The sequence below is a fragment of the Phocoena phocoena genome, chromosome 7 (assembly GCF_963924675.1).
Source record: "Phocoena phocoena chromosome 7, mPhoPho1.1, whole genome shotgun sequence".
Lineage (NCBI taxonomy): Eukaryota > Metazoa > Chordata > Mammalia > Artiodactyla > Phocoenidae > Phocoena > Phocoena phocoena.
Genome location: NC_089225.1, coordinates 111,121,700 through 111,144,473, shown reverse-complemented (window position 1 = coordinate 111,144,473; position 22,774 = coordinate 111,121,700). Strand labels below are relative to the sequence as shown.

The following is a 22,774-nucleotide window of genomic DNA, read 5'->3' as shown; positions in this document are numbered from 1 at the left end:
AGGGCAACCAGGCTTCCCCAGGCTGGATCTGCCGCAAAGCAAAGTCTTAAATTCTAGGTGTGTCCCATCCATTAATTTGGCTTTTGTTGCCCCTGGTGGAAGCCTCCTTTACCCAAGATCCCTTGCTAATGATTGGTGTGGGTCTTTATGGGATTCAAGTCCCCCCCCTGCACCCTATAGAAGCAGCCTCCATGGGTGGCGTAACACACCTTAATGCTTGCTGGTGCGTTAAATGCTTTGAAGTCTGATAAATACCCTTTATCTTTTATTATCAACTCCACCCCTACATATAGAAATTATGACTAGATTTATTTCCAGAGTCTCCTGGATATTATTACCAGATTCTTGGTCATATTAAATCTGCCTGTCAGTCTCAAGAATCTGCTTTCTTTCTATCTGGTCTCTCCAGGCAGGAACAGAGACCACCTTCTGCCTGTTCCAGTCCTCTGCAGCTAGCATTCCAGAATTTTCTTCAGCTACGTCTTGTGTGGCTCTAGCCATATGTATTCTTGAATGTTTAATGTTCTTGATCAGCACTGCGAATGGGGTTTTGTTTTTCGTATTTTTTCTCTGCATTTAGTTTTTGGGGCTTTTATCTATGTCTTGCAACTCTGCTGTATTAATTGACTTCTTACTGATTTCCTTGGATTTTGCAATGGTGTCATTTACAAGCAGTTTTTAAAAATCTTTTGTATTGATCCCTTTTCCATCTGTTTCATCCTTTTTGTACTTGTATTTTTTAGCTTTCTGGTGTTTCTCTACTGAAAATATTTATGGTCTCTGGTTTTCAGCATTTTGAAGAGATTGTCATCATCAGCCTCTTTGGGGTGTGTGGACAGTCTTCTTAATCAGGCATATGCCATAAATTAAATTTATTGAGCATCTTCTTGGCATCTGTGAAAACAATCCACAGTTTTTACTGTCCTGTGCGGTATTTCGTCCAGCTTTCCTGACTCTTGTGAATTTCCCGGGTGACCCCCTCCTTGGTCAGAGGGAACAATGCTTTTGATCTGGCGCTGTGTTTTGTTTGCTGAGTGGAATTTCAGATCCCAGTTCCAAACAAAGTTAGCCTGTAATTTTCTTCTGTAATGTCGTCCTGCCACGTCTAGGCCCTGAGCCCTATTTATTCTACAGAACGGGTGGATTTTCTGTTTTATGGGAACATGTGTCGAGCCTCGTGGCACGTGGGGCCTGAGTCACCTGTCAGGTCAGTGAACGCCTTGGGTCCCTGGCCCCCTCTCAGATGCTGGAAGTCTGGGCTTTGGTAAACTAAGAATCTGCTCAGCCTCTTTGTACCCATTTATCATGCAACGAGTGAGAGGTCCTGGGCTAAGTAGAATTCTAACTTTTTTTTTTTTTTTTTTGCCGTACGCGGGCCTCTCACTGCTGTGGTTTCTCCCGTTGCGGAGCACAGGCTTCCGGACGCGCAGGCTCAGCGGCCATGGCTCACAGGCCCAGCCGCTCCGCGGCATGTGGGATCCTCCTGGACCGGGGCACGAACCGGTGTCCCCTGCATCGGCAGGTGGACTCAACCACTGCGCCACCAGGGAAGCCCTGGAATTCTAACTTTTGGTAGTAACTTTTCTCTGTTATAATGAAGTTGTCTATCAGAGTGCTCTTTCACTAGCAGTATTTTTTAAATATTGCCAAGTTTGGAGAATCTGGTACTTGAACCGAGGGATGGAGTGCCAGGGGCAATATTTAGTATCCAGCCTCAGTGGGGTGCTGGGAGGGAGGAAGAGTTTCGTTTTTAGCTATAAATCTTGGTTTCCTTGTGGTGTCCAGCGCTCCTCTGCCCCGGGATTTGTCCTGACAAACTGGAGGCAATAAAGGTTCAGAGCCTGTACTCTGGAGCCTGACTGCCTGGGTGCAAATCCTGTGTTCAAATCACACAACTTCGGGCAGTAACTTCTCTGTGCCTTGGTTTCCTCATCAGTAAACTGGAGTAATAATAATACCCACCTCATAGGGTTTTGAGAATCACATGAGTTAATATATGTAAAGTACTTAGAACAGTGACTGATATGATGTAAATGTGAGCTATTACCCGTCATCATCACCAGAACCCTAAAGACTTTTCACATCAGGAGACGCTTTTCACTTTTGGCCAGGAAGATAAAAATCTCCCATCTCTGCTCTAAGCACATAAAAATGATAGAAACAGCAGAAATTAATACAACGTTGTATATCAACTATACTTGAATAAAATAATTTTTTTAAAGTATACAAGTTAGTATAGAAACAGTAACAGATTTAAGTTCCTTTCTTGTTTTATGAGCACCAACATGTCAGTAGGTTTAGAAATTAAACAAAAGTCCAGCAAACTGAGGTTTTGTTAATACTATGATTTCCATATTTATCTTTCTCTAAAATTAAGGACGTTGCTTTGTTCTTAAATTATTCCAAGTACTCAGAATTAACAAAGGAAATGTTTCTTTTGAATTTAAGGGGATTTATTTAGAGAGCAGAGGTAGCTCAGTAGAGTCTAGCACAGAAAGTAAAGTGACAACACAGTACTTAATTTTGAAAAATGTTCAGAGTATAGCTAAGCGGCTTTCCATATTTAAATAGCGTAGTGTATGACATCTACTTAGTAAATGTTAATTATTTTTATTTTTAATTTGGAATTTTGATCAATAAAACAAAAATCAAATTATAAAAAAATAAAAATATTTTTAAGGATTTTCATTTTTTATCTAAAACTTTTGTTTTTAATATTTTTATTTATATGTTAAATTTATATTTATAATATACTAATATTAGTATATTAGTTTATATATATATTTTATTTTTTATTTTATATATTTATATATATTAGTATATATTTAATAGTATAATATTAAATTATAAAACAAAACTAAAATATTTAAAATTGAAAATAAAAAACTTGTTTTTTTTTTAATCCAAGTTGAAAATCTCTGCACCAGGAGCAGAGTGGAAACCCAGGGCAGTGAGCAGGCCAAACCAGGAGGCCTAGTCGGTTCTGGCACAGGGGTGGGCAGTGCACTCTGGGATTTCAGCTCCTGAAAGGCCTGGGATCAGACCCTCCAGGAGGACTGGAGCTGGACTCCCATGGAATCCAGGGCAGGACAGCCCTTCCCAGCTGGGTCAGAGGCAGAGGGAAGGGCCACAGCCCATTCTAGGTCGTAGTGGGAAACCAGCTTTTCAGCCAGAAGGCAAGCTGTGGAACACATAAACTCAGAATACATAAAGAAGCCCCACAGTTTAGCAGAAAAACAATCCCACATAAAAACAGGTAAAACAAATGGATGAACAACTTAAGAAAGAGAAATTGCAGATGACCAGTAGCACGTGGAAAGATACTGTCTTGGTAGCACCCGGGAAAGTGGACACAGAGTCTTATTTCTTACTTGTCATCGTGGCACACATTCTGGCTGTGTGTCTCAGGGCGGTGGCAGGGGCTCTTTTATTTTGGGGAGAGGTGGAGGTGGCAGTGTGGTTTGAATCGTGGTTTCAGCTCAGAATCGTGTAGACCCTGGTTCAGATGCTGACCCCGCCTCTGAGGGCCATCACCTCCCTCCCACTCCAGTGGAGCGGTGGGAGGCTTCCCCAGGGATGCTTCGAGGATGACACACAGCATGGAACATGGCAGGTGGTCAGTTTCAGCGCGAGATGTTCACACCTTACCCATGGGAAAGTGGGGAGCATGCTTGAGGAAGGGCAGATAGTGGAGCAGAGGGCCAGAGGGAATGCCTGGGAATGACCTCGGGAAGGAGATGAGGGATCCCCAGTGAAACAAGGTGGATTGACCAGCATATTTATCTCCAAATGGCCTCCGAAATGGCAGTAAGGGATTTAAAAGGCTGTAAACACACGAGGGCCAAGAGAACATTTGAGCATTTGACAAGAGACATCAGGAAAATGTAAGAGGAGGGAAAGCAGACTTGGATGAGAGGGGAGAGGTGGGGTAGAGAGCGTGGCCTGCAGGCCAGCAGAACCCTGGGAAGGTCTTTCAGAGGTGGGGGGCCCTCGTTGGAGATCAGCAGAGAGCAGGTGTTAAGCTGCTCCCATCCTGGTGGAAGAGGCCGGTGCAGCAGCCTGGACCCAGGATGCAGGACACAGGTGAGCGTGGGAACGGGAGGCCGGGCTGACCGCAGGAAGGCAGTGAGAGCCCGCAGCCCCCTGGACCCGCTTGCTTCTCAGGCTGGAGGTTGGAGCCGCCCTCGCCAGTGCATCCTGGGAAGACCCTACAGACAGAGACAGGCATTGGCGGGTTTCGCCCTCAACCCAGGGAGATGGCCAGGATCCTACCCACCCCATCACCCCCGGTTAACCCCACTGGTTAAGAAGCCCCTTCCCAGACACAGTGAACTTCCAGTTAGCTTTTCAGAACTGGGTCTTGGATATAAAATAGGAGCCAAAAAATCAGCCAAATTTTGAAAGAAAATAAAAGTCTCTGCCATGAGTGTTTTGGTCAGAGTCCCAGCAGGAAAAAGAGGGCATACTCAGCAGGGTGGCTAATAAAGGGACCAGTGACAAAGCTGTGAGCTGAATCTCGGGAAACCAACAAGGGATGGGGTGGTGTCCTGGGGGTGGCAGGGCTGTCACCACCCTAAGGCTTTGCTAGAAGGAGGATCGTTTGTTGACTCACTGGGGGGCCGCGAGAGAGGATACATCCCCATCTCACTCTCCCACTCCCCGGGCTCCTGGCTGCACCCTCCACTGAGCGGCTCAAACAAGAGCAGGGAGCCGGCCTCCCCAGCCACAGTCTGCACCTTACTTCCTACAGTCAGTGTTATGGTTCTGAGGTTCCTGGGTGTTGCTTAGAGCTGTAAGTCGTTCATTTCTCACTGCTGTGTGTTAGTCTGTTGGTGACTATACTACAATTTATTTATCCATTCTCTCATTGATGGACATTTGGGATATCTCCAGGTCTTTGCTTTCATCAAGAAATGCTACTGTGATCATTCTTAATGCAGATTTACAAGAGTCTCTCCAGGGTATAATTGTTCATTCGTAGTTATGCCCGTGTTCAACTTTACAAGGTATTTTCCAAAGTATTTGTTCCAATTCGTACTCCACCAGCTATGTATATGGACAGATCAGGTAACTATTCTGGTTATCAACTTCCTCATCTTTTAAATGGGTATAATAATACTGACTTTACTGGTATAGTGAGGAATCACTTTATATCATTTAGGCAAAAGGCTTTTTAAACTATTTATTTGATGATAATAGCCGTGGTCATATCCAAAAATCACATGTACAACAAAACAGGACATAAGTGGTCTAAAGAGCCTTGCAACTATGTGCAGTGTTCTTAGCTCACGTTTACGGTGTGTTACATTTTGTTATACCAGATGCCCAATATGTATGCCTTGCAAAGTAATTTTTTCTTCTTGTATTGTTGACCCTGTCGTCCCTCAGAATGTATAATAAGATGTGGCATCAGACCCAAGAAGCCCTCAGTTCTTTGCTTGATAAAGAATCTGAGAAGATGATGGAACCACAAAGGAATCACGTTTTCATCTTCCAGATGTTAGCCACCTTCTACATAAAATATGTGCAGATCTTTAGAAACCTGGAGAACGTCTATGACCAGATGGTCCATCCACAGAAACGCATACTGATCCGAAAACTCCTGGACGGGGTGATGGGTCGCATCCTGGAGCTGAAGAATGAGATGGCTGAATTGGAATTAACCGAGTTTCATTACTTTGATGATATCTTACAGGATCTAAAGTTGGTTCCTGTAAGTACTCAGGGTTTTTTTCATATTGGTTTCTTCTTCTTATAAATAAGATACATAGGCCTGTAACCAATACTCTGCAGACTTTCTAGTCGCATTTATTAGTTGCATGTTGTACTGAAAGTCGAAGCACAGCCCTTCAGTGAAACTATACTGCCGTGGACAAGGATTGGGTTTGCCCAGGTTTTGGCGCAGACATATCTTTGCACGGTCCTGGGGTCTGCTGGACACCGCTGTTGTGGGCTTACCTGTCACCATGGTGTCTGCCCAGGTAGGTTGGAATGGAGTAGGACGAGCCTTTCCCAAACATCCTCCCAGTTTCCAATAGCCATGCCCCTACTTCTGTTTCCAAAGGAAATCTCTCTCTGGCCTTTGCTTCCCGTCATCTTCTCGATGATCAGCCTGTTGGTTGCTGGTTCCAAATTCCCGGGAGGATGCATCTCCTCCTTTGCTTTGGGTCAATGGTGACTCAGGAGATGTATGGCAATGGGTCTTTGAGCCTCCGACACCAAAGAAGGGCTCCCTCCCCTTCTCTCTGATGCCCTGAGCGCTCCCTGCCGGCACCTGTAACCACAGTGCCTACCTGGGAGCATTCTGTCCTGCAGCTGCCCTTACGACCACTGCCTGAGGCCCGGGATCTCTTCTGGCTGGGTCTCTAGGGGCTGGTGAACACCCCGTTTCAGTGTGAGGAGTCGTATGAGTTCAGTCTTCATTTTGAAAAGATCGTTTCCCTAAAATAAAATTAGGAAGAGAAAGCGTTTAGTTTTCTACACGGGGTTTAATATTTCTTCCTTTTGAAAATATTCAGGCTTCTATAAAAGGATGTCCCTCTCTGGGATAAACTTTCCTAGCGTTATTACTGCATTGAATCAGAATGGACTAAAGAGAATACCAGGAATGAGTGAAGACGTTGAAGATCGTCACAAAATGTTCGTGTTTCTTGCATTCATGTATAAGAGCATGGGTTAAAGCACTAGATTTTTTAGGTCAGGAGTACTTTACCCACCCCCAGTGTGAAAATATCAAGAACAACTCAGGACAAACATGACATAAATAGTCATTAAGTCATAATAATAAATTTAATTAATGAGGTAATATTCAATTTATTAATTTAATTTCAAGAATATTAAGTAATACTCCTAAATTTAAGGAATAAGCAGTTTATGGAATTTAAATGGTGGGCTCCGTCAGTTTTTTCCCTGCTTTTCATCCTGCCTCAGCACCTCTGCACTGGCTGGTTCATCTTCTTGAAGGCCATGACCATTGAGGAGGATGATGACTGAGTGACATCATCCAGGCAGCCTTCCTGATAGGAGACGATGAACTACGTGTTCTGCCAGCCCTGGAGGGTGTTGATGGAGCTGTACAGTGACACTGAGCTCCAGGCGGTTAGGGGGTGCGTCACGCAGCCTCAGCACAGGCTCCAGGAACAGCGCCCTTGCCAGGGAGACACACATGGACTAGCCTCTGGGGATACCTGTGTGGACCAGTTCTGCATTTCAGGGTGAAAGCTTGACCAACCAGCATCCTCTGTGGCTGGGCCTGTGTGGCTATCACCCACAGCTCCTCTGTGTTTTGTTGGGCCAGCACGCAGATATTCATACAACATGACCACCCCTGACCATAGCTTATTGGCTCAGGGATGGAGACCTTGGTGGCTGCACCAGCCGGTCCTTCCTTGAGAGATTCTGAAACTGGGACAGAGAGAGACTACTTTCTGTCTCCAGTTCTGAACTGTAGTCTCCCAAACTTGTAAGTAGTTGGAGGCTTTGTTCACCAGATGCTCCAAAGAAAGAAGCTTCAGAGAGAAAGAGCGAGAGAACAGAGAGAGAGGAGAACAAAGCAGGATCCAAGAGGAGTAGAAGGAAATGGCAAGTTCCTGAAGGCATCGTCTCCCCTGGACACATCCCTGATGCTGACAGACACCCAGCTTTGTTCCTGGCCTTGTTCCAAGAGGCCCCAAATCCTTCCATCAATGTCCCCTTTGGCTAAACTAGCCAGAAGACTGTTTCTTTAGGTCCCCATAACGTAGAGAAACATGTAGAGGAGAGAGAGATTCTCTGTTCCAACAAATTTACTTTGATTCCACCCCATGGAGAATGGAAACCCCAAGGCATCTGTGATGGGCATAAAATATATCACAGATGGGGGCTTCCCTGGTGACGCAGTGGTTGGGAGTCCGCCTGCCGATGCAGGGAACACGGGTTCGTGCCCCGGTCCGGGAAGATCCCACATGCCACGGAGCGGCTGGACCCGTGAGCCATGGCCGCTGAACCTGCACGTCCGGAGCCTGTGCTCCGCAACGGGAGAGGCCACAGCAGTGAGAGGCCCGCGTACCGCAAAAAAAAATATGTGTATATATATGTATGTATCTCACGGATGGGATGCAGCAGCAAGCCTGAAGCAAGGGATACCTACATTCCCCTCTCTTGCATTCTCAAGTGCTCTGTTTCCTCACCTTCAAAATCCTAACTGTAACTTTATTGGTCCCACGTGGACCAGACAGAGCCACGTCAGTAAAGTTTCGTCTTAAAATTTAGAAAAGCACGACACTTGAACATGGTTATTAATAAACAGAAACCACAACATTAGATTAAAGTGTCATCATTCTCCACCGACTGTCCACACTCACCCACTGGCACCCAGAAGCTCAGTCTTAGTTCACCCCAAACACTCCGTTAGCCTAGGAAAGTTTTGGTTTTCAAAAAGTGCTGCCTCTTCCTGGAAGTCCTGGGTGCGCTATTCCACCAAGTCCTAAAGAGACAGTCCTGTATGCTAAAGTGCTTTTCCAAGGGAAGGCCTATTCAGAATTCTCTGAATTGGGGAGATGTGGGGAGGCACACCAGAATGGGAAAAGGCAGAGCTGATCCCAAGGACCAGAACTTAGCTTCCCCCCAGTCAACTGGTCTACCAGAAGGCAGCCATGAGTGTTCTCATAGAGTATCTAGGACAGTGTTTCTAGATACTAGGGCCAAAGGCCCACCCATATTCTTGAATAACACTTCTACAATCTTGATTATTGACCTTGGAATGGTAAACATTCATTTGACCTCCACTAATTTGAAATATCTGTACACAAATGAAGAACAGAAGTTTATATCCGTGCATAAAAACAAGTTTCCTAATAAAGCAAATTAATTTTGTAAATGATTTTCGTAACGGGGTAATTTAGGTCAAAATAAAACCAAATTATTTTTTTTAATTGTGACCACGTACACATGGTCAATGGTGCTAATGATAAATAATTAGGTTTAATTCAGAGATCTCTATAGCTCAATTCTGTGCTATCCTAATTTGCATTATTATTTTAGGTAAGCTCAGATAATATTATATTTCTTTAAAGAAAATTTGTTAAGCCGTCATTGGTTAATTGAGGCCTAATCGACACGAATTACTGGAATTTTACAGTAATGATCAAAACGGGCTATGGTTACACTTTCTCCTTTTGACTTCATTTATGTCTCCTTAGCGGGAGGGAACTGTCTTCACACCACTGGCTTCATCACCTCTTAAGTGAGGATGGGAAGTAAAGCGAGTCTCTGATGCCCTTGTCCTAAGTGTATATTTTAAATGGATTTGAGTCCTGGACTCATGATCAAAATGCTCTTCTGCTTTCTCTTCTCTAGCAACAGTTAGATATCCCCATACCGAAGTATTTTCTGAAGGAGAGGTTGGAAGTAATAAAAGGAAGAGAGAAAATCCTTGCTCAACTATTAGCCGACAGTGGATTAGGCATAACTGAAAAGGTTTGTATATCATTTTAACAAACATTATTCCATAATGTATAAAACCTCCTTTTCTGCTGTTCCTAATTGTGCGAAAAACAAGAAGACCGTTTTCAATGCGACGAACGTGGCACCCTTTCTCCCGTGTTATTCAGTCACTAAGAAGTTGCATAACCTTTGGGTGTGTTTTTGACCAGTCATAACCGTTCTTTTTTTAAGATCAAAACATAGTACTTCATTGGTTAAATCAGCATCTCTAAGACTGAGTAGATTATTGACTCGGTTTACTGGTTCATCTCAAAGTCACCCAGCCCACAGTCAGAAGGAGAATGTTGTTCATATAAAATAATTAAGAGCTGAGATAGCTAGGAGCTAAAAAATTATGACACTCTCTGAAAATGCCGATTGACTTCTTGTAACTTCAAGCTGAGTGGCACTTAGATCACCTCGAATGGACTGTCTCTGGGGAAAGCGGGGGAAACCCTTAGAGACTCCCCTGGAAAGTCAAGGGCAGAACCCAGTGGGGGCTCTGGCCCCATTCCTCCTGTATCCCCAGTACGTGCGCGGCTGCACCCTTCCCGGTTTCCGCAGCTGTCTTCGCTCTGACCCTCACTGCCTTCTCGTGGATTCTGTGGTCATCTCCGTTCAGCCTTCTGGTGGGCAGCCCTTTCCACAGGGCACTGCCAGCTCAACCTGATCAACCCCTCACTGCCGGCAAAACAGTGCCTCCTGCCTCTGGCTGGTCTTCACGGCCCAAGCGTTAAGGCGGCAGGTGAGTATCCACACAGGGACAGTTCAGAGTGACAGGGGCACTGTTAGTAGCCATGCTGAGACTGCGTGCAGCCTGGGCGCACAGGGCAAACCGACACCTGTGGTCTTGGGGCAGGTAGGCCCCGTGGGGTACTGCCAGCCTGGGCCGTGGTGTGAAGGAAGATTCCAGGTGCACCCAGGATGGCAGCGGGGAGGGAGAAGCGTGTGCCCTGTCTGCCTGCCGAGGGACACACCTGAAGTGCATGCACCGGATCGGCACACGCACCACGCCCCGAGCTGTCTGTCCTTTTGCACAGGCAGCGTCTCGCTGCAGCGAGGGTTTGGTCTCCTCGCTGTATCCCTGTCAATGTGATGCTAATTCTGCAGAGCCCAAGGTGGCACAACATCCCTGGAGAAGCCTTTCTTGACCCACCTCACTCACGACCGCCCCGCCTTCCTGTGCCCCTTCTCCAAACGACCGGCCCCCCTTCTACATTCTACGTTCCTTGAAGTGGATTCCTGGGAATCTGGCCTGGGGGTTGTCCAGCCGTTCCTTCACCACAGGCTCCTGGGTCTGTGCCGTCTGTCACCACATCATCACCAGAACAGAGCCCTCCCTCCCCAGGAATCCACCCCAAAGAGGCCCTGGCCCAAAGCGTTGACAAGCAGTGCAGAATCCGCGGAAGATCTTCTAGGGAAGACAGAGAAGGGAGGTTACACGGCACACGCTGCAGTCAAACCCAAAGATGTCCTCTCTGCCGTTTCTCCTCCCCACTGTCCCTCTCGGTCTGTGCGGGGTCAGCAGCAGGAAGGTTTCTCTCCTCCCTCACTCCGCATCCAGCCCTGGTGGCTCCTTTCTCCTTGTTAGGTCGAGCCGTTCATCTCTGCTCCAGGCCCTGTTTCAGGGGTGCCTAATGCCCCGCAGAACACGGGGCTTCTGAGCAGCACCCAGGCATCTGTGTGACCTTCCCATGCCCTTCAGTGTCTCACTGGACCCCCGCTCTCACCTTAAGCTGCTTAAGGTGAGATACCCCAAGAAGAATTTTGGTAAGGGAAAATTACTGCCCACTGCTATAGTCATGCAGAATATTTCACTGATGTTCAAAAAATCCTCGTCGGACTGAGGAGATGACACGAAATCCCTCACTAGTATCCCGTAAAAGCTGAAATTATTTTTAGAATGGCAGTATGGAACCTAAAGGAAATAGACAATAATAACTAATGTTTGCCGGGCGCCTGCTCTGGGCTTGAGGGTTTTTGCATACATCAGCTGCGTTAATGGCAACATAATTTTCATTTTACCCTCACGTGCAAAACGCATTATCGAAAAGGAGTGCTCACTGCAAATTCGAAGCAACGAGATCCCTCTGAAAACCAAACCCTGAGCAATTGTGTGAAAGAGCTTCCTCCCGTAAGGCTCTAGGTGTCCCCATGCTGGGGGCAGTGGGTGCTTTCGTGGAAAGAGCGTGGCCGTCTAGGTTCCAGTGGGCCCCACCCCTGACTAACCGTGGGAACTTGCATAAATTATTTTACTGTTTCCACCCTTGGTCTTCTTAAGTGGTCACGGTAATACCTGTCTTGGCATTTGCTCTGTGAACTGGATGAGAACGCATGTGAAAAGCTTCTGGCATCTGTAGGTCCTCAGTAAATGTCCCCTTTCTCCCCTACTTGCCCCTTTCTCTGCACCACCCCCTGTTGCACAGAGAAATGACCGTCCCGGGAAACTTTGGTCCAGGGGATGAATTGGAGCACCTCTACCTGATCCCACAGTGTCTTGCCCTGGACCCTGATGGGGTGGCCATTGCTGTCCTCTGAGGCCTGGAAAAAGACTCAGCCCACGATTGAGTGTTTTTCGAATTCGAAAGGCCTCTCCCTTCTGCCTCTATCCATGCAGGAGGCTTGGGTGAAGCCAGGCCAGGTCCACAGCTGATCCCTCCTTCCAGGAACAACACCTGAGCTCATGCAGGACCCAGGACGCCCCCAGCAGCCTTGCTCTCGTCCCTCTCCTCAGAAGACAGCACTGCGCCTCGCCGGACCTTGCCTAAACATACCCCACTTGAGATCTCCAAAAACAATATCCTATTGCGTGAGCCTGATTTTCTCAGTCTTGATAGTAACTGTCACGTTCAGATGGTTTAAAGTGCAAGTGTGCAGGTACTGGCACACATTTCCCATAGAAAGGTTTTTTTATTAATTAATTCTTATTGGAGTAGAGTTGCTTTACAATGTTGTGTTAGCCTCTACTGTACAGCAAAGTGAATCAGCCGTGCAGGTACATCTATCCCCTCCCTTTTGGACTTCCCTCCCGTTTAGGTCACCACAGTGCATTAAGTAGAGTTCCCTGTGCTCTACAGTATGTTCTCATTAGTTATCTGTTTTATGTATAGTATCAATAGTGTATATATGTCAACCCCAATTTCCCAATTCCTCCCACCCCACCTTTTCCCCCTTGGTATCCCTTCATTTGTTCTGTGTCTGTGTCTCTATTTCTGCTCTGCCGATTTGGTCATCTATCCCATTTTTCTAGATTCCACATATATGTGTTAATATATGATAAAGTTAAATAAATACCCCTAAAGTGATTCTAATATTAGCCATATTCACTAGATCATCCTGTAATTGATATTAAAGTCAGCATTTGACTTCATCTATATTTCACATTTCAAATTCTCATAGTAGATATGTTTTGAATTTGTACATTTCTACTATTAAGTTAATGAACAGTGACAGCAATTTCAAGTTCATTTCAATCCATTTTATTGGCATTCCTCGTATAATTTGCTACCAACCTAAAACCTTGTGGAGCTAATTAGTATTTTGTTCAAAACGGTAGAGGAGAGTTTAAGGGTCCTTAAGTATGGGCCCATGGCGTGAATGAGGCATAGTATCAAAATATATGTATTCACGGGAAAAAATGATGCATATCGAATGGCTGTCATACTCTCTATCAGCAGTTTGGAAACTCTCAGCAGGGTGGTGTTAGAAGTTAGCATGTGATGTTTCTGGAATCAGCTGACATCATGAACATGTTTAAACATTGATTTATCTTAAATGTTTTTGCAGAAATACCCTGTAAAGCCTATCCCCCTAGAAGAGGCTGTTAAACTAATCCAGGTCGCCGAGAGGGCACGGCAAGGGCGCCTAAGAGCCATGTTCATGAAGCAAATCTATCTTCAAGAATACAGAGCAAAGCAAGCCAGGTTACTGGGCGAGAGAGTAGCAGACGTGGGGACTGCTGCACTGTGTATCCAGAAGGTGTGAATGGGGTGCTTTTGGACTTGGGGGCAAGGTGTCTTGACACAGCTGGAGATGCAGACCGGGGACGGGGGTGAGCTCTGAAACTCAAAATTCCCACATCCTACCTTTAGTAGGACTGGCCTAAATTCCAGAAGGACTGATTATCTTACCCTGGGGAAACTGTTAAGCAAGCTTCGTTATATTTTTTTTTATTTTGTTATAAATAGGTGTGAAACGCAGGCCTTTTACTGAAATATTTTTAAAGATCACTGATAACTGTTGGAAAGAATGTTGCTATATAAGTCCTTACTGATTTTTTAAAAATACATTTACACGCAGATGTGGTAATTATAGAAAGGGAGCGGGTTAACACCTGGGAGCTTGCAGAAGCGTGTGCCGTTTGCAGAAGCTCCAGTGACCACCACTAATAACCAGAACACAGATGGTCCTTTCAGAAGGGGCCCTTGAAGTTTCCTTCCCTTTGTCAGATGACCACCCTCGAGTTATACCCCATCTTTTTTCAAATTGTGACTGAGGTTGCTCATGGGGAAATGCAGAAGATGGCAACGTGACACAAGTTAGAATTAGGCTGGGGAGAAAGTAAGTACAAGGACATAAAACAGAGCCAGAAGATCAGGAATCTTGTCCCTAATTGTGTTTGAATGGGAGTGGTGGGGATGCTGGGGAGAGACAGATAGACTATTTTCTTTCAAGGTTCTGTGGGGATATAAGGTTTTTTAATATTTATTTTATTGAAGTGTAGTTGATTTACAATGTTGTGTTAATTTCTGCTGTACAGCAAAGTGATTCAGTTATACATATATATATTCTTTTTCATATTCTTTTCCATTATGGCTTATCTCAGGATATTGCATATAGTTTCCTGTGTTCTACAGTAGGACCTTGCTGTTTAACCATTCTATACATAATAGTTTGCATCTGCTCATCCCCAAACCATCCCCACCACGACCCCAAGCCTTGGCAACCAGAAGTCTGTTCTCTATGGGATATAAAGTTTTAAATGAGCATCTGAGTCCGAAGCTTGAGTTGTACAATTCTTGGGTGTTACTGTGTTATATGCCTCCATGTTACAGTGGAAATTTTTCTGTTAAAACTCTGAAGTGCCACCCTTAGATTTAGCCCCTCACTTCTGCAATCTAGAAGTTTCTCTTGAAGAAATACAGGTAGAGGAACCTCACTAACAAAAGCTATAGGCTATTTGCTCCCCAGCTTTATTGAGATATATTTGACATATAACGTTGTGTAACTTTAAGAGTAGGACATCGTGATTTGATATATGTGTGTATTTCAAAATGATTGCCACAGTAAGGTTACTTAACACATCCATCACCTCACATAATTGCCATTTTTTCTTGTAGTGAGAGCGTTTGAGGGCAACTCTCTTAGCAATTTGCAAGTATAAAATACAGTATTGTTAACTATAGTCACCATGCTGTACATTATACCCCCAGAATTTATTCATTTTATAACTGGACGTTTGTGTCCTTTGACCACCTCCACCCATTTCCCTCATCCACCCAGCCCCTGGCAGCCACCGAAGCTACTCTCTATTTCTATACATTTGGTATGTTCAGATTCCATAGGTTAGTGAAGCATAAAGTATTTGTCTTTCTCTCTGTGACTTATTTCTTTTGCCCATAAAATGCATACACATTGTCGCAAATGGCGGGATTTCCTTCTTTTCGTAGCTGAATAATACTTCACTGTAGGTGTGCATCGCATTTTCTTGATACATTCATCCATCAACAGACACTTAGGTTGTTTCCATATCTTGGCTATTGTGAATAATACTGCAGTGAACATGAGGGTACGTGTATCTTTTCAGATTAGTGTTTTCCTTTTCTTCAGATAAACACCCAGGAGGGAATTTATGGATCATGTGGTAGTTCTATTTTTAATTTTTTGAGGAACCTGCGTACTGTTTTCCATAGTGGATGCACCCAGTTACATTCCCACCAACAGTACGGGAAGGTTCCCTTTTTTCTCCACGTCCTCGCTGACACTTGTTATCTCTTGTCTTTTTGATAACAGCCATCCTAACAGGTGTGAGGCTGTTGCTGGGTCAGCAGCGGACCCTCCAGTTGCTCCCAGACACAAGGGTGGGTCCTGTCTTGTCCCTGGGTGGACAGAACTGCCTCTAGTACCCCTTGTTCAATAGGGAGGCCCTGGATAATGGTCCTCATCGGGGTCCATCGTTGGGCCCTGGGAGAGTAGACAATGGTATAGGCCACTTCTGTGGTTCATACTTTCTTTAAAAATTTTGCTTGTGATCACAAAAGAAAAAATACTCCATCAACACACACAGGTGCCCAACCTTGACCGCATAATCATTACATCATTTGGGATGTGCAGGTTACATGGGAGAAACAGTATGACCATGTTTTCTTTATTTTTTATGTATTAAACAAGTAACCATTTATTTATTTTTAGGTTTGGCGAGGTTTCCATCAGTGCAAGAGAACTGAAAGAGAGAGAGAAGAGGAGATGATATTCCTGGGTATGGTAAGTTTTCTTATAGACAAATAAGCATCTGGTTTTCTTAAAGACAGTAGAATCTGTAAGACTTGTGTCTTCCTTAGAGAGTTTTTGAGAGAAGAAAGGAAAGCAAAATACATGACCGGTGACTTAAGAGAATGGAATCGCCTGTATTATCTAGAAGCCTGCCCCAGGTGATCCAGAGACAGCAGGGTCTTGTCTGTTTACACGTCTACTGGAATACACGGGCTGCTCCAAAGGTGGGACAAGCTGTGAGCTGCCCACCGATATCAGCCGTGCCCTACACTTTGTTAATGTATGTTAGTATTCGTGGTCCTGAGAATGGGTTTGCCCTGATACAGCCGCCTTCTCTTGGCTGATCTCCATGGTGATTACTGAATCAGAGTTGAAAGGGTATATTACTTAGTTACGGCCACAAACTCAGCAGCTGCAACAACACATGTCTGTTACCTCGGTTTCTGTGGGTCAGGAGTCTGGGCTTGACTGAGTCTTCTGCCCAGAGGCTCACAGGCTGCAGTCAAGGTGTTGGCTGAGGATGGGGTCTCGTCCTGAGGCTCAGCTGGGGAAGGATCTGCTTCCACGGTTGTGTGGTTGTGGGCCGGATTCAGTTCCTGATGGGCTGCCAGACTGAACGCCTCTGTTTTTTTGCCAGTTGTTAGCTGGAGGTAGCCCCCAGCCCCTTGCCAAGTGGGCTTTCCATGTGGCAACTTGCTTCCTCAGAGCTGGGGGGCGGGGAGCTGCTTCCAACCCTACACAGGTGACGTGCATCACCTTTGTCCTATTCTGATGCTTATCAGCAAGTCATAGGGTCCACCCCGTGTTTTTTAAGACAAAAGTGATGACAGTTATAGAGCAATACCCTGAATGTGCGACCAAATGCTATTTTTTCTATTCACAGTAATATCACTGATAAGATCTTCTAATTTACTTTAAATCCTAAGACCTCAGAAAAGAAATTTTAAATAGTCACGTTTTTGGTTGATCCCAGAACTCACTCTTGGCTCTTGCATCACTTTTTTTTGTTTTGCGGTACGCGGGCCTCTCACTGCTGTGGCCTCTCCCGTGGCGGAGCACAGGCTCCGGACGCGCAGGCTCAGCGGCCATGGCTCACGGGCCCAGCCGCTCCGCGGCATGTGGGATCTTCCTGGACCAGGGCACGAACCCGCGTCCCCTGCATCGGCAGGCAGACTCTCAACCGCTGTGCCACCAGGGAAGCCCTCTTGCATCACTTTTATAATGGCCTGTTCTAAGCGACAGATGACGTGGTTTTAGAATAGCACATATTCTCCTCTGGCTCCGCATCCTGACTGCTCCACGTGCACTTCAGCCTCTGTGTTTCACCTCTGTTGTCAGCACAGAATGGAAAACAAGAATTATTTTGTTTGAGGAAGGGATTCACCTCCGTGGTGCAGACACCTGGAAGAGCATCTTTCCCTGGTGAAGGGGCGTACGCTCACTGCACCTGTGTGCGGAACCTCAATTGTGACGTCCAGGCTTTATTATCTTAAAAAGCATGGTGACTCATATCAGAGTGGCACATATGATTCAAGAAATACCCTGATTTCACCACCTGCATTCTTGATTTCTTTTTGATCTTTGAGTTTCAAAAATAAGTCAACATTAATTTTCGGAACCCCTAGGATCCCAGCCCATCTTTTATTTCTTGGTTGTTAAGGTGCCATGAGAATCAAATGGGTGAGTCCCTGTCAGTTTTTAAGGATCTTTATGATTTCAGAACTGTGCTGGGTGCAATATTATTCAGCCATAAAAAGAGGGAAATCTTGACACATGCTACAGCATGGATGAACTTTGAGGACATTATGCTAAGTGAGACAAGCCAGTCACAAAAAGACACATGCTGTATGATTCCATCTTTATGAGGCATCTAAAGTTGTCAAACTCATAGAGACAGGAAGTAGGAGGTTGCCAGGAGCTCAGGGAGGGGCAATGAAGAGTAGTTCAATGGGTATAAAGCTTCAGTTTGAAAAAAAAAAGTTCTCCAGATCTGTTGTACAACAATGTGAATATACTCAACACTACTGAATGGTATACTTACAAATGGCTAAGATGATAAATTTTATGTTATGTGGTTTTCACCACAATTTAAAAATGGTGTTTAGTTCACTGAACATGGAAATGTATATTGAGATGGTTCTATAGGAATCATCACTATTCACTAATGGCCAAAACATACAAGTTAAAAATTAAATGAGATACTGTATTTCATTCAATCTAAGATGTTGTTCATTATAAGATACATCATGATTGAAAATGAAAGAAAATGTTTGAGCAAATAAACCAAAACATATCCCTGATCATAATATACAGCCATCCCTGTATATTTAACATTTCAGGTATGTTAAACCATGAAAAATATGTATGTTAGAACTGATGATAGAAGGCAATTTGTATCTGTCTTATTGGGGGGAAAAAGTCTTTTCAAGTTATATTGGAAAAATCAATATCGTTAAAATAACCACACTACCCAAGGCAATCTATAGATTCAGTGCAATCCCTATCAAATTACCAATGGCATTTTTCACAGAACTAGAACAAGAATTTTTTGAATTTATATGGAAACACAAAAGACCTCGAAGAGCCAAAGCAATCTTGAGAAAGAAAAACAGAGCTGGAGGAATCAGACACCCTGACTTCAGACTATACTACAAAGCTACAGTAATCAAAACAATATGGTCCTCACACAAAAACAGACACATAGATCAATGGAACAGTATAGAAAGCCAAGAAATAAACCCATGCACCTTGGTTCAATTAATCTGTGACAAAGGAGGCAAGAATATACAATGGAGAAAAGACAGTCTCTTCAATAAGTGGTGCTGGGAAAACTGGACAGCTACATGAAAAAGCATGAAATTAGAACACTCCCTAACACCATACACAAACATAAACTCAAAATGGATTAAAGACCTAAATGTAAGATCAAGTTATAATTATTGACAGGAGTGTGATGAGATGCTTATTCTCATACACGGTGAGTTAAATTGATTCAGGTTTTCTGAAAGAGGCAACACAATCATTAAAATATATCCTTCCACCTGAGTTCTAGTTCTAGCTTAAGGAAATCATCAGAAATAAAGGTTTATGTGCATAGACATTTCCTACAGTGTTGTTTTAAATAATGAAAAATTGGAAATACACAGTCCTAGTGTTCTAGAGTAGGGATGGAGTTAAATGATTTATGGTGGACCTACCTTAAAGTAGTGATAGACCACCATTAAAAAAATATGTTTACGACTCATTTTTGATGTGAAAATGCTCAGAGTGAAAATACAGGATTTGGAATTGTACATATAATAGGATTTCAACTAAATAGATACACACATACATACATTATATCGTGTTCCTTTTTTCATGTCAGAACTTTGGAAGTTTTTTGTTTTAATTGTATTTTCCAAAATGTTTAAATTTTACTGCATTAACTGGAAAAAAAAGGCACACATTTAAAAATAAAAGCAAACAGCCATAGAATATTATCAATTCTTTTATTCAGATCTTCAAATTGTTTGGTGTATGTACATAGGTAGACAGTTTATGATACAAAATTGTTTCTCTGTTCTACCCGTTAGAGACACAGAAATATGAGATGTAATGATAAAAACAATGGTTATCTCCAATTTTCTACTTTAAAAATTAAACTTGTGGTCAGAAGATTCAATCTAAGATAATCTAAGTTTAACATGAAACTTTATGTAAGCAGCAGTTTGACTCAACCACTTCCATTTAATTTAATTCAGCCGACATTTACTGAATATGGTGCGTAACAGGCCAGAAACTTAGGGAATGGCCAAATGCTATTTTTTTAACCTAAAGTTTTAATGGCTTACATTGATACCACATAAAGATAGAGTAACATGTTTTTTGCTGTAATTTGTATATGCTCAACTCAAATAAACGAAGTCTGTTTTAATTTTTCAGCAGTACAGAGCTTGGATAGTAACGAGGACAGCTTGTCTGTTTTGTATTAAATGCGACTTTCTCCAGTTTGCTTTTTGCCAAGCATGTCTTCTCTTGGTATTACATGTTCTATGAAATTTTACACCATTGAGAAATATATGCATTCAGTTTTTAAAAGAATGGTATCTTCTGTTTGCTGGCTGATAACCATAAAAATCCATTACCCCAAATCCTGGGAATGTTTTCAATTAAATACATTTTCCACTATATCACTAATTAAGATAGTGTCTACTCATTTTAAGGTTTCACTTTTCCATTATTTTACTTTGTTACATCATATCAGTGTATAAACCATTGACTTCTCTGATCAAAACAGTATTTGTATCTTTGTGGGAAGCTTGGCCTGTTTCCAGGGGTGAGTATTTAGTAACTGAAATGAGAATTAGAGCAAATGACATAATTATGTCCTCAGTTCCTGACTAAATGTTGCCTTTACCATTGTCATATAAATTATTTTTTGATATTGCCATTTTAAATATTTATATTCTAAAATATACAAAGGAAAATAAATAGCACTCTAAAAATTCATATGCAGTTGTTTTAATTGGCAGAGCCAATGGAGTGGATGAAGGAGGACACTTAATGAATGTAATACATTTCATTCTGTGGGTCCCTTTGAAATAATGTGTCCTACAGCCACGACCATGGTGTATTTTATGTTACCCTGAAGCTATCAATGTTTACATTATAATAAAGAACACTAGGGGACACTTATTAAACACGAAGAACTGTCACTTTGAAATGCATCAGCTAAATCCTCAAAACACCATAACACCCTGCTCACTTTCAAATTCTAACATGAAACAGGCTACATTATAGATTATTTTTCGGTCAATAAATTAGACTCATTTCTTATTAACAAATAACCCCAGGTAGGAGCTTGGGCACCCAATGAATGCTCCCGAAAGGCGGCTCTCTCCTGAGGCTCCCCTTGGTCCGGGGCCCTCAGGGGCTTCTCTTTGAGAACTGCTGTCAAAGCCAAAATGAGCGAAGAATCAAAATGAAACCGTCTTTATGATCACACTTTGATTTCAGCCCCAAACCACGGCGTCCGGCTTGGTCCTGTGCATTATTCATTATATTTGGCACCAAATGACCTTTGGTTGTTTATAGAAATAAATGTATTAAAAAACAGATTTGCCATGATTTATGGGGTTTTGTTTTGCTTTGCTTTGGTTTTATTTTACTCTTTAAATACAAAAAAAGCTGTTTCCCTAAGTGTCTGGGGACGGCAGCATCTTAGAAATGAGTGCGCGTCTCCCCCTGGCCTTTGAAGGGTTGGCCTGCCAGGTGGATGGAGAGGCAGGTGTCTGGGGCGGCCCTTCTACCACGTGGGTCGGGGGGGGGGGGACACTTTGAGCCACTCACTCCCCCTCCCCCTGAGCCTCAGTTTCTCCTTCTGTAAGAGCAGGATAGTGCCACCTACTTCACAGAGCTGTCAGAAGGGCTTCCAGACCCGGCCTAGAGCTTAGACGGGTTGCCTTCAAGGAATGGTGGCTGATTGTTCACCGTCTTGGAAAATTACATTACGTTATCCCGATAACTGAATGATTTTGTACAAAGGAAAACTATCACGATACATCACAACTTTTCTATGTAACAAAACAAAATATTTCAAAATAAGTTGTTGCCTAACACACGCATGCCACTGATTTCAAAATATAAACTAACTTGGCCCTTGTTACTTGCTGCTCGTGTTACCGACCAGGATTCTTAGCCTCCTTAATCAATAGAAATTGATAAGAGGCCCAAAGAAATTCAGGCTAGGCGTTATCGGGGTCCCTGCTGCAGCTGGAGGGGCAAAAACAAGTAGCGGTGCCCTTGCTCACTCCCCGAGTGCAGGCGAGCTGGTTCCTTGTAGGAGGTGAGGGTAGGGGTGTGTCCAGGGGTTGGACTGGAGGTCTAGCTTAGGTGTTCTGCCCACCCCTTTGGTGGTGGTGTGCTGGGGGCATGTGCAGTACCCTGCTTGCTTTTGCTCCCGGCTCCTCAGAAGTGGCAGTTGGGTTTTTGGTCTTTACGTATCTGGTTGTTCATGATTTGCCCCAACTGTGCATGCACGCAGTTATTTTTAGTCCCTTATAGTCCCTTTCTTTGCTTTTTGTTGCTGGAGGAGACGTTTGTCCAGGTGCAAGCACTGCAGCAAAGGGTCCCAGGTCCCAGCCTGTCTCACTTAGATTTACGAACCTGAAATTAGTCTATTAAAAGTACAATCTGGAAAAGCAGTGCCATTGGAACAGCCCAGCAGGGTCCGAGCCTTACCCAGCTGCAGAGGGAGAATTCGGAGATCCCTAGGGCAGCGGGTACTGCCCACCACGTACACTGTGTGTGTTGCACCGGGAAAATGTTTGCAAACCAGGAAAAGCAGTGATCCTGATACAGGCATGCATGAAAGGCTCTTAGGTTGAGCAAGGGAATCAGAGCCCGAGGAGGACACCCTGAGTAATTTCTGTGATTCAAAAGTCCACCTCAAGATGCTTTGGGAAAAAAAGAAAACTCAGCATTTTCTTTTCTGTTAAATGAGATCTCACAGTCTAGTTAACTGGGAACCTTTAGTTTGATTGTAAGTATTTTTTATTGAAGTATAATTGTCATGCAGGATCATATTAGTTTCAGGTGTATATCATAGTGATTTGACGTTTATGTACATTTTGAAATGGTCACCCCACAAAGTTACTACAATATTATTGACTACATCCCCTAAGCTGTGCGTTTCACTCCTGTGACTTATTTATTTTATAACTGGAAGTTTGTTTCTCTTAATCCCTTTCGCCTCCTTCTCCTGGTATCCACCCCCCCTCCCCCGCCCAGTCCCCCTCTCCCCGCTGGCAACCACTTTGTTCTCTGTAACAATGAGTCTGTT

At 43.8% G+C, this 22,774-nt stretch overlaps 1 protein-coding gene across 1 annotated transcript in view; it reads left to right on the top strand.

Annotated features, from left to right (window-relative positions):
• The window catches only part of IQCA1 (IQ motif containing with AAA domain 1), a 168,458-nt gene that overhangs the window by 3,645 nt on the left and 142,039 nt on the right, over positions 1 to 22,774 (top strand). Inside the window, exons 2-5 of the mRNA XM_065880633.1 lie at positions 5,389 to 5,713; positions 9,337 to 9,456; positions 13,249 to 13,440; positions 15,874 to 15,945. Coding sequence (XP_065736705.1) covers positions 5,389 to 5,713; positions 9,337 to 9,456; positions 13,249 to 13,440; positions 15,874 to 15,945 — 709 coding nt within the window. The remainder of the gene's footprint in view (positions 1 to 5,388; positions 5,714 to 9,336; positions 9,457 to 13,248; positions 13,441 to 15,873; positions 15,946 to 22,774) is intronic.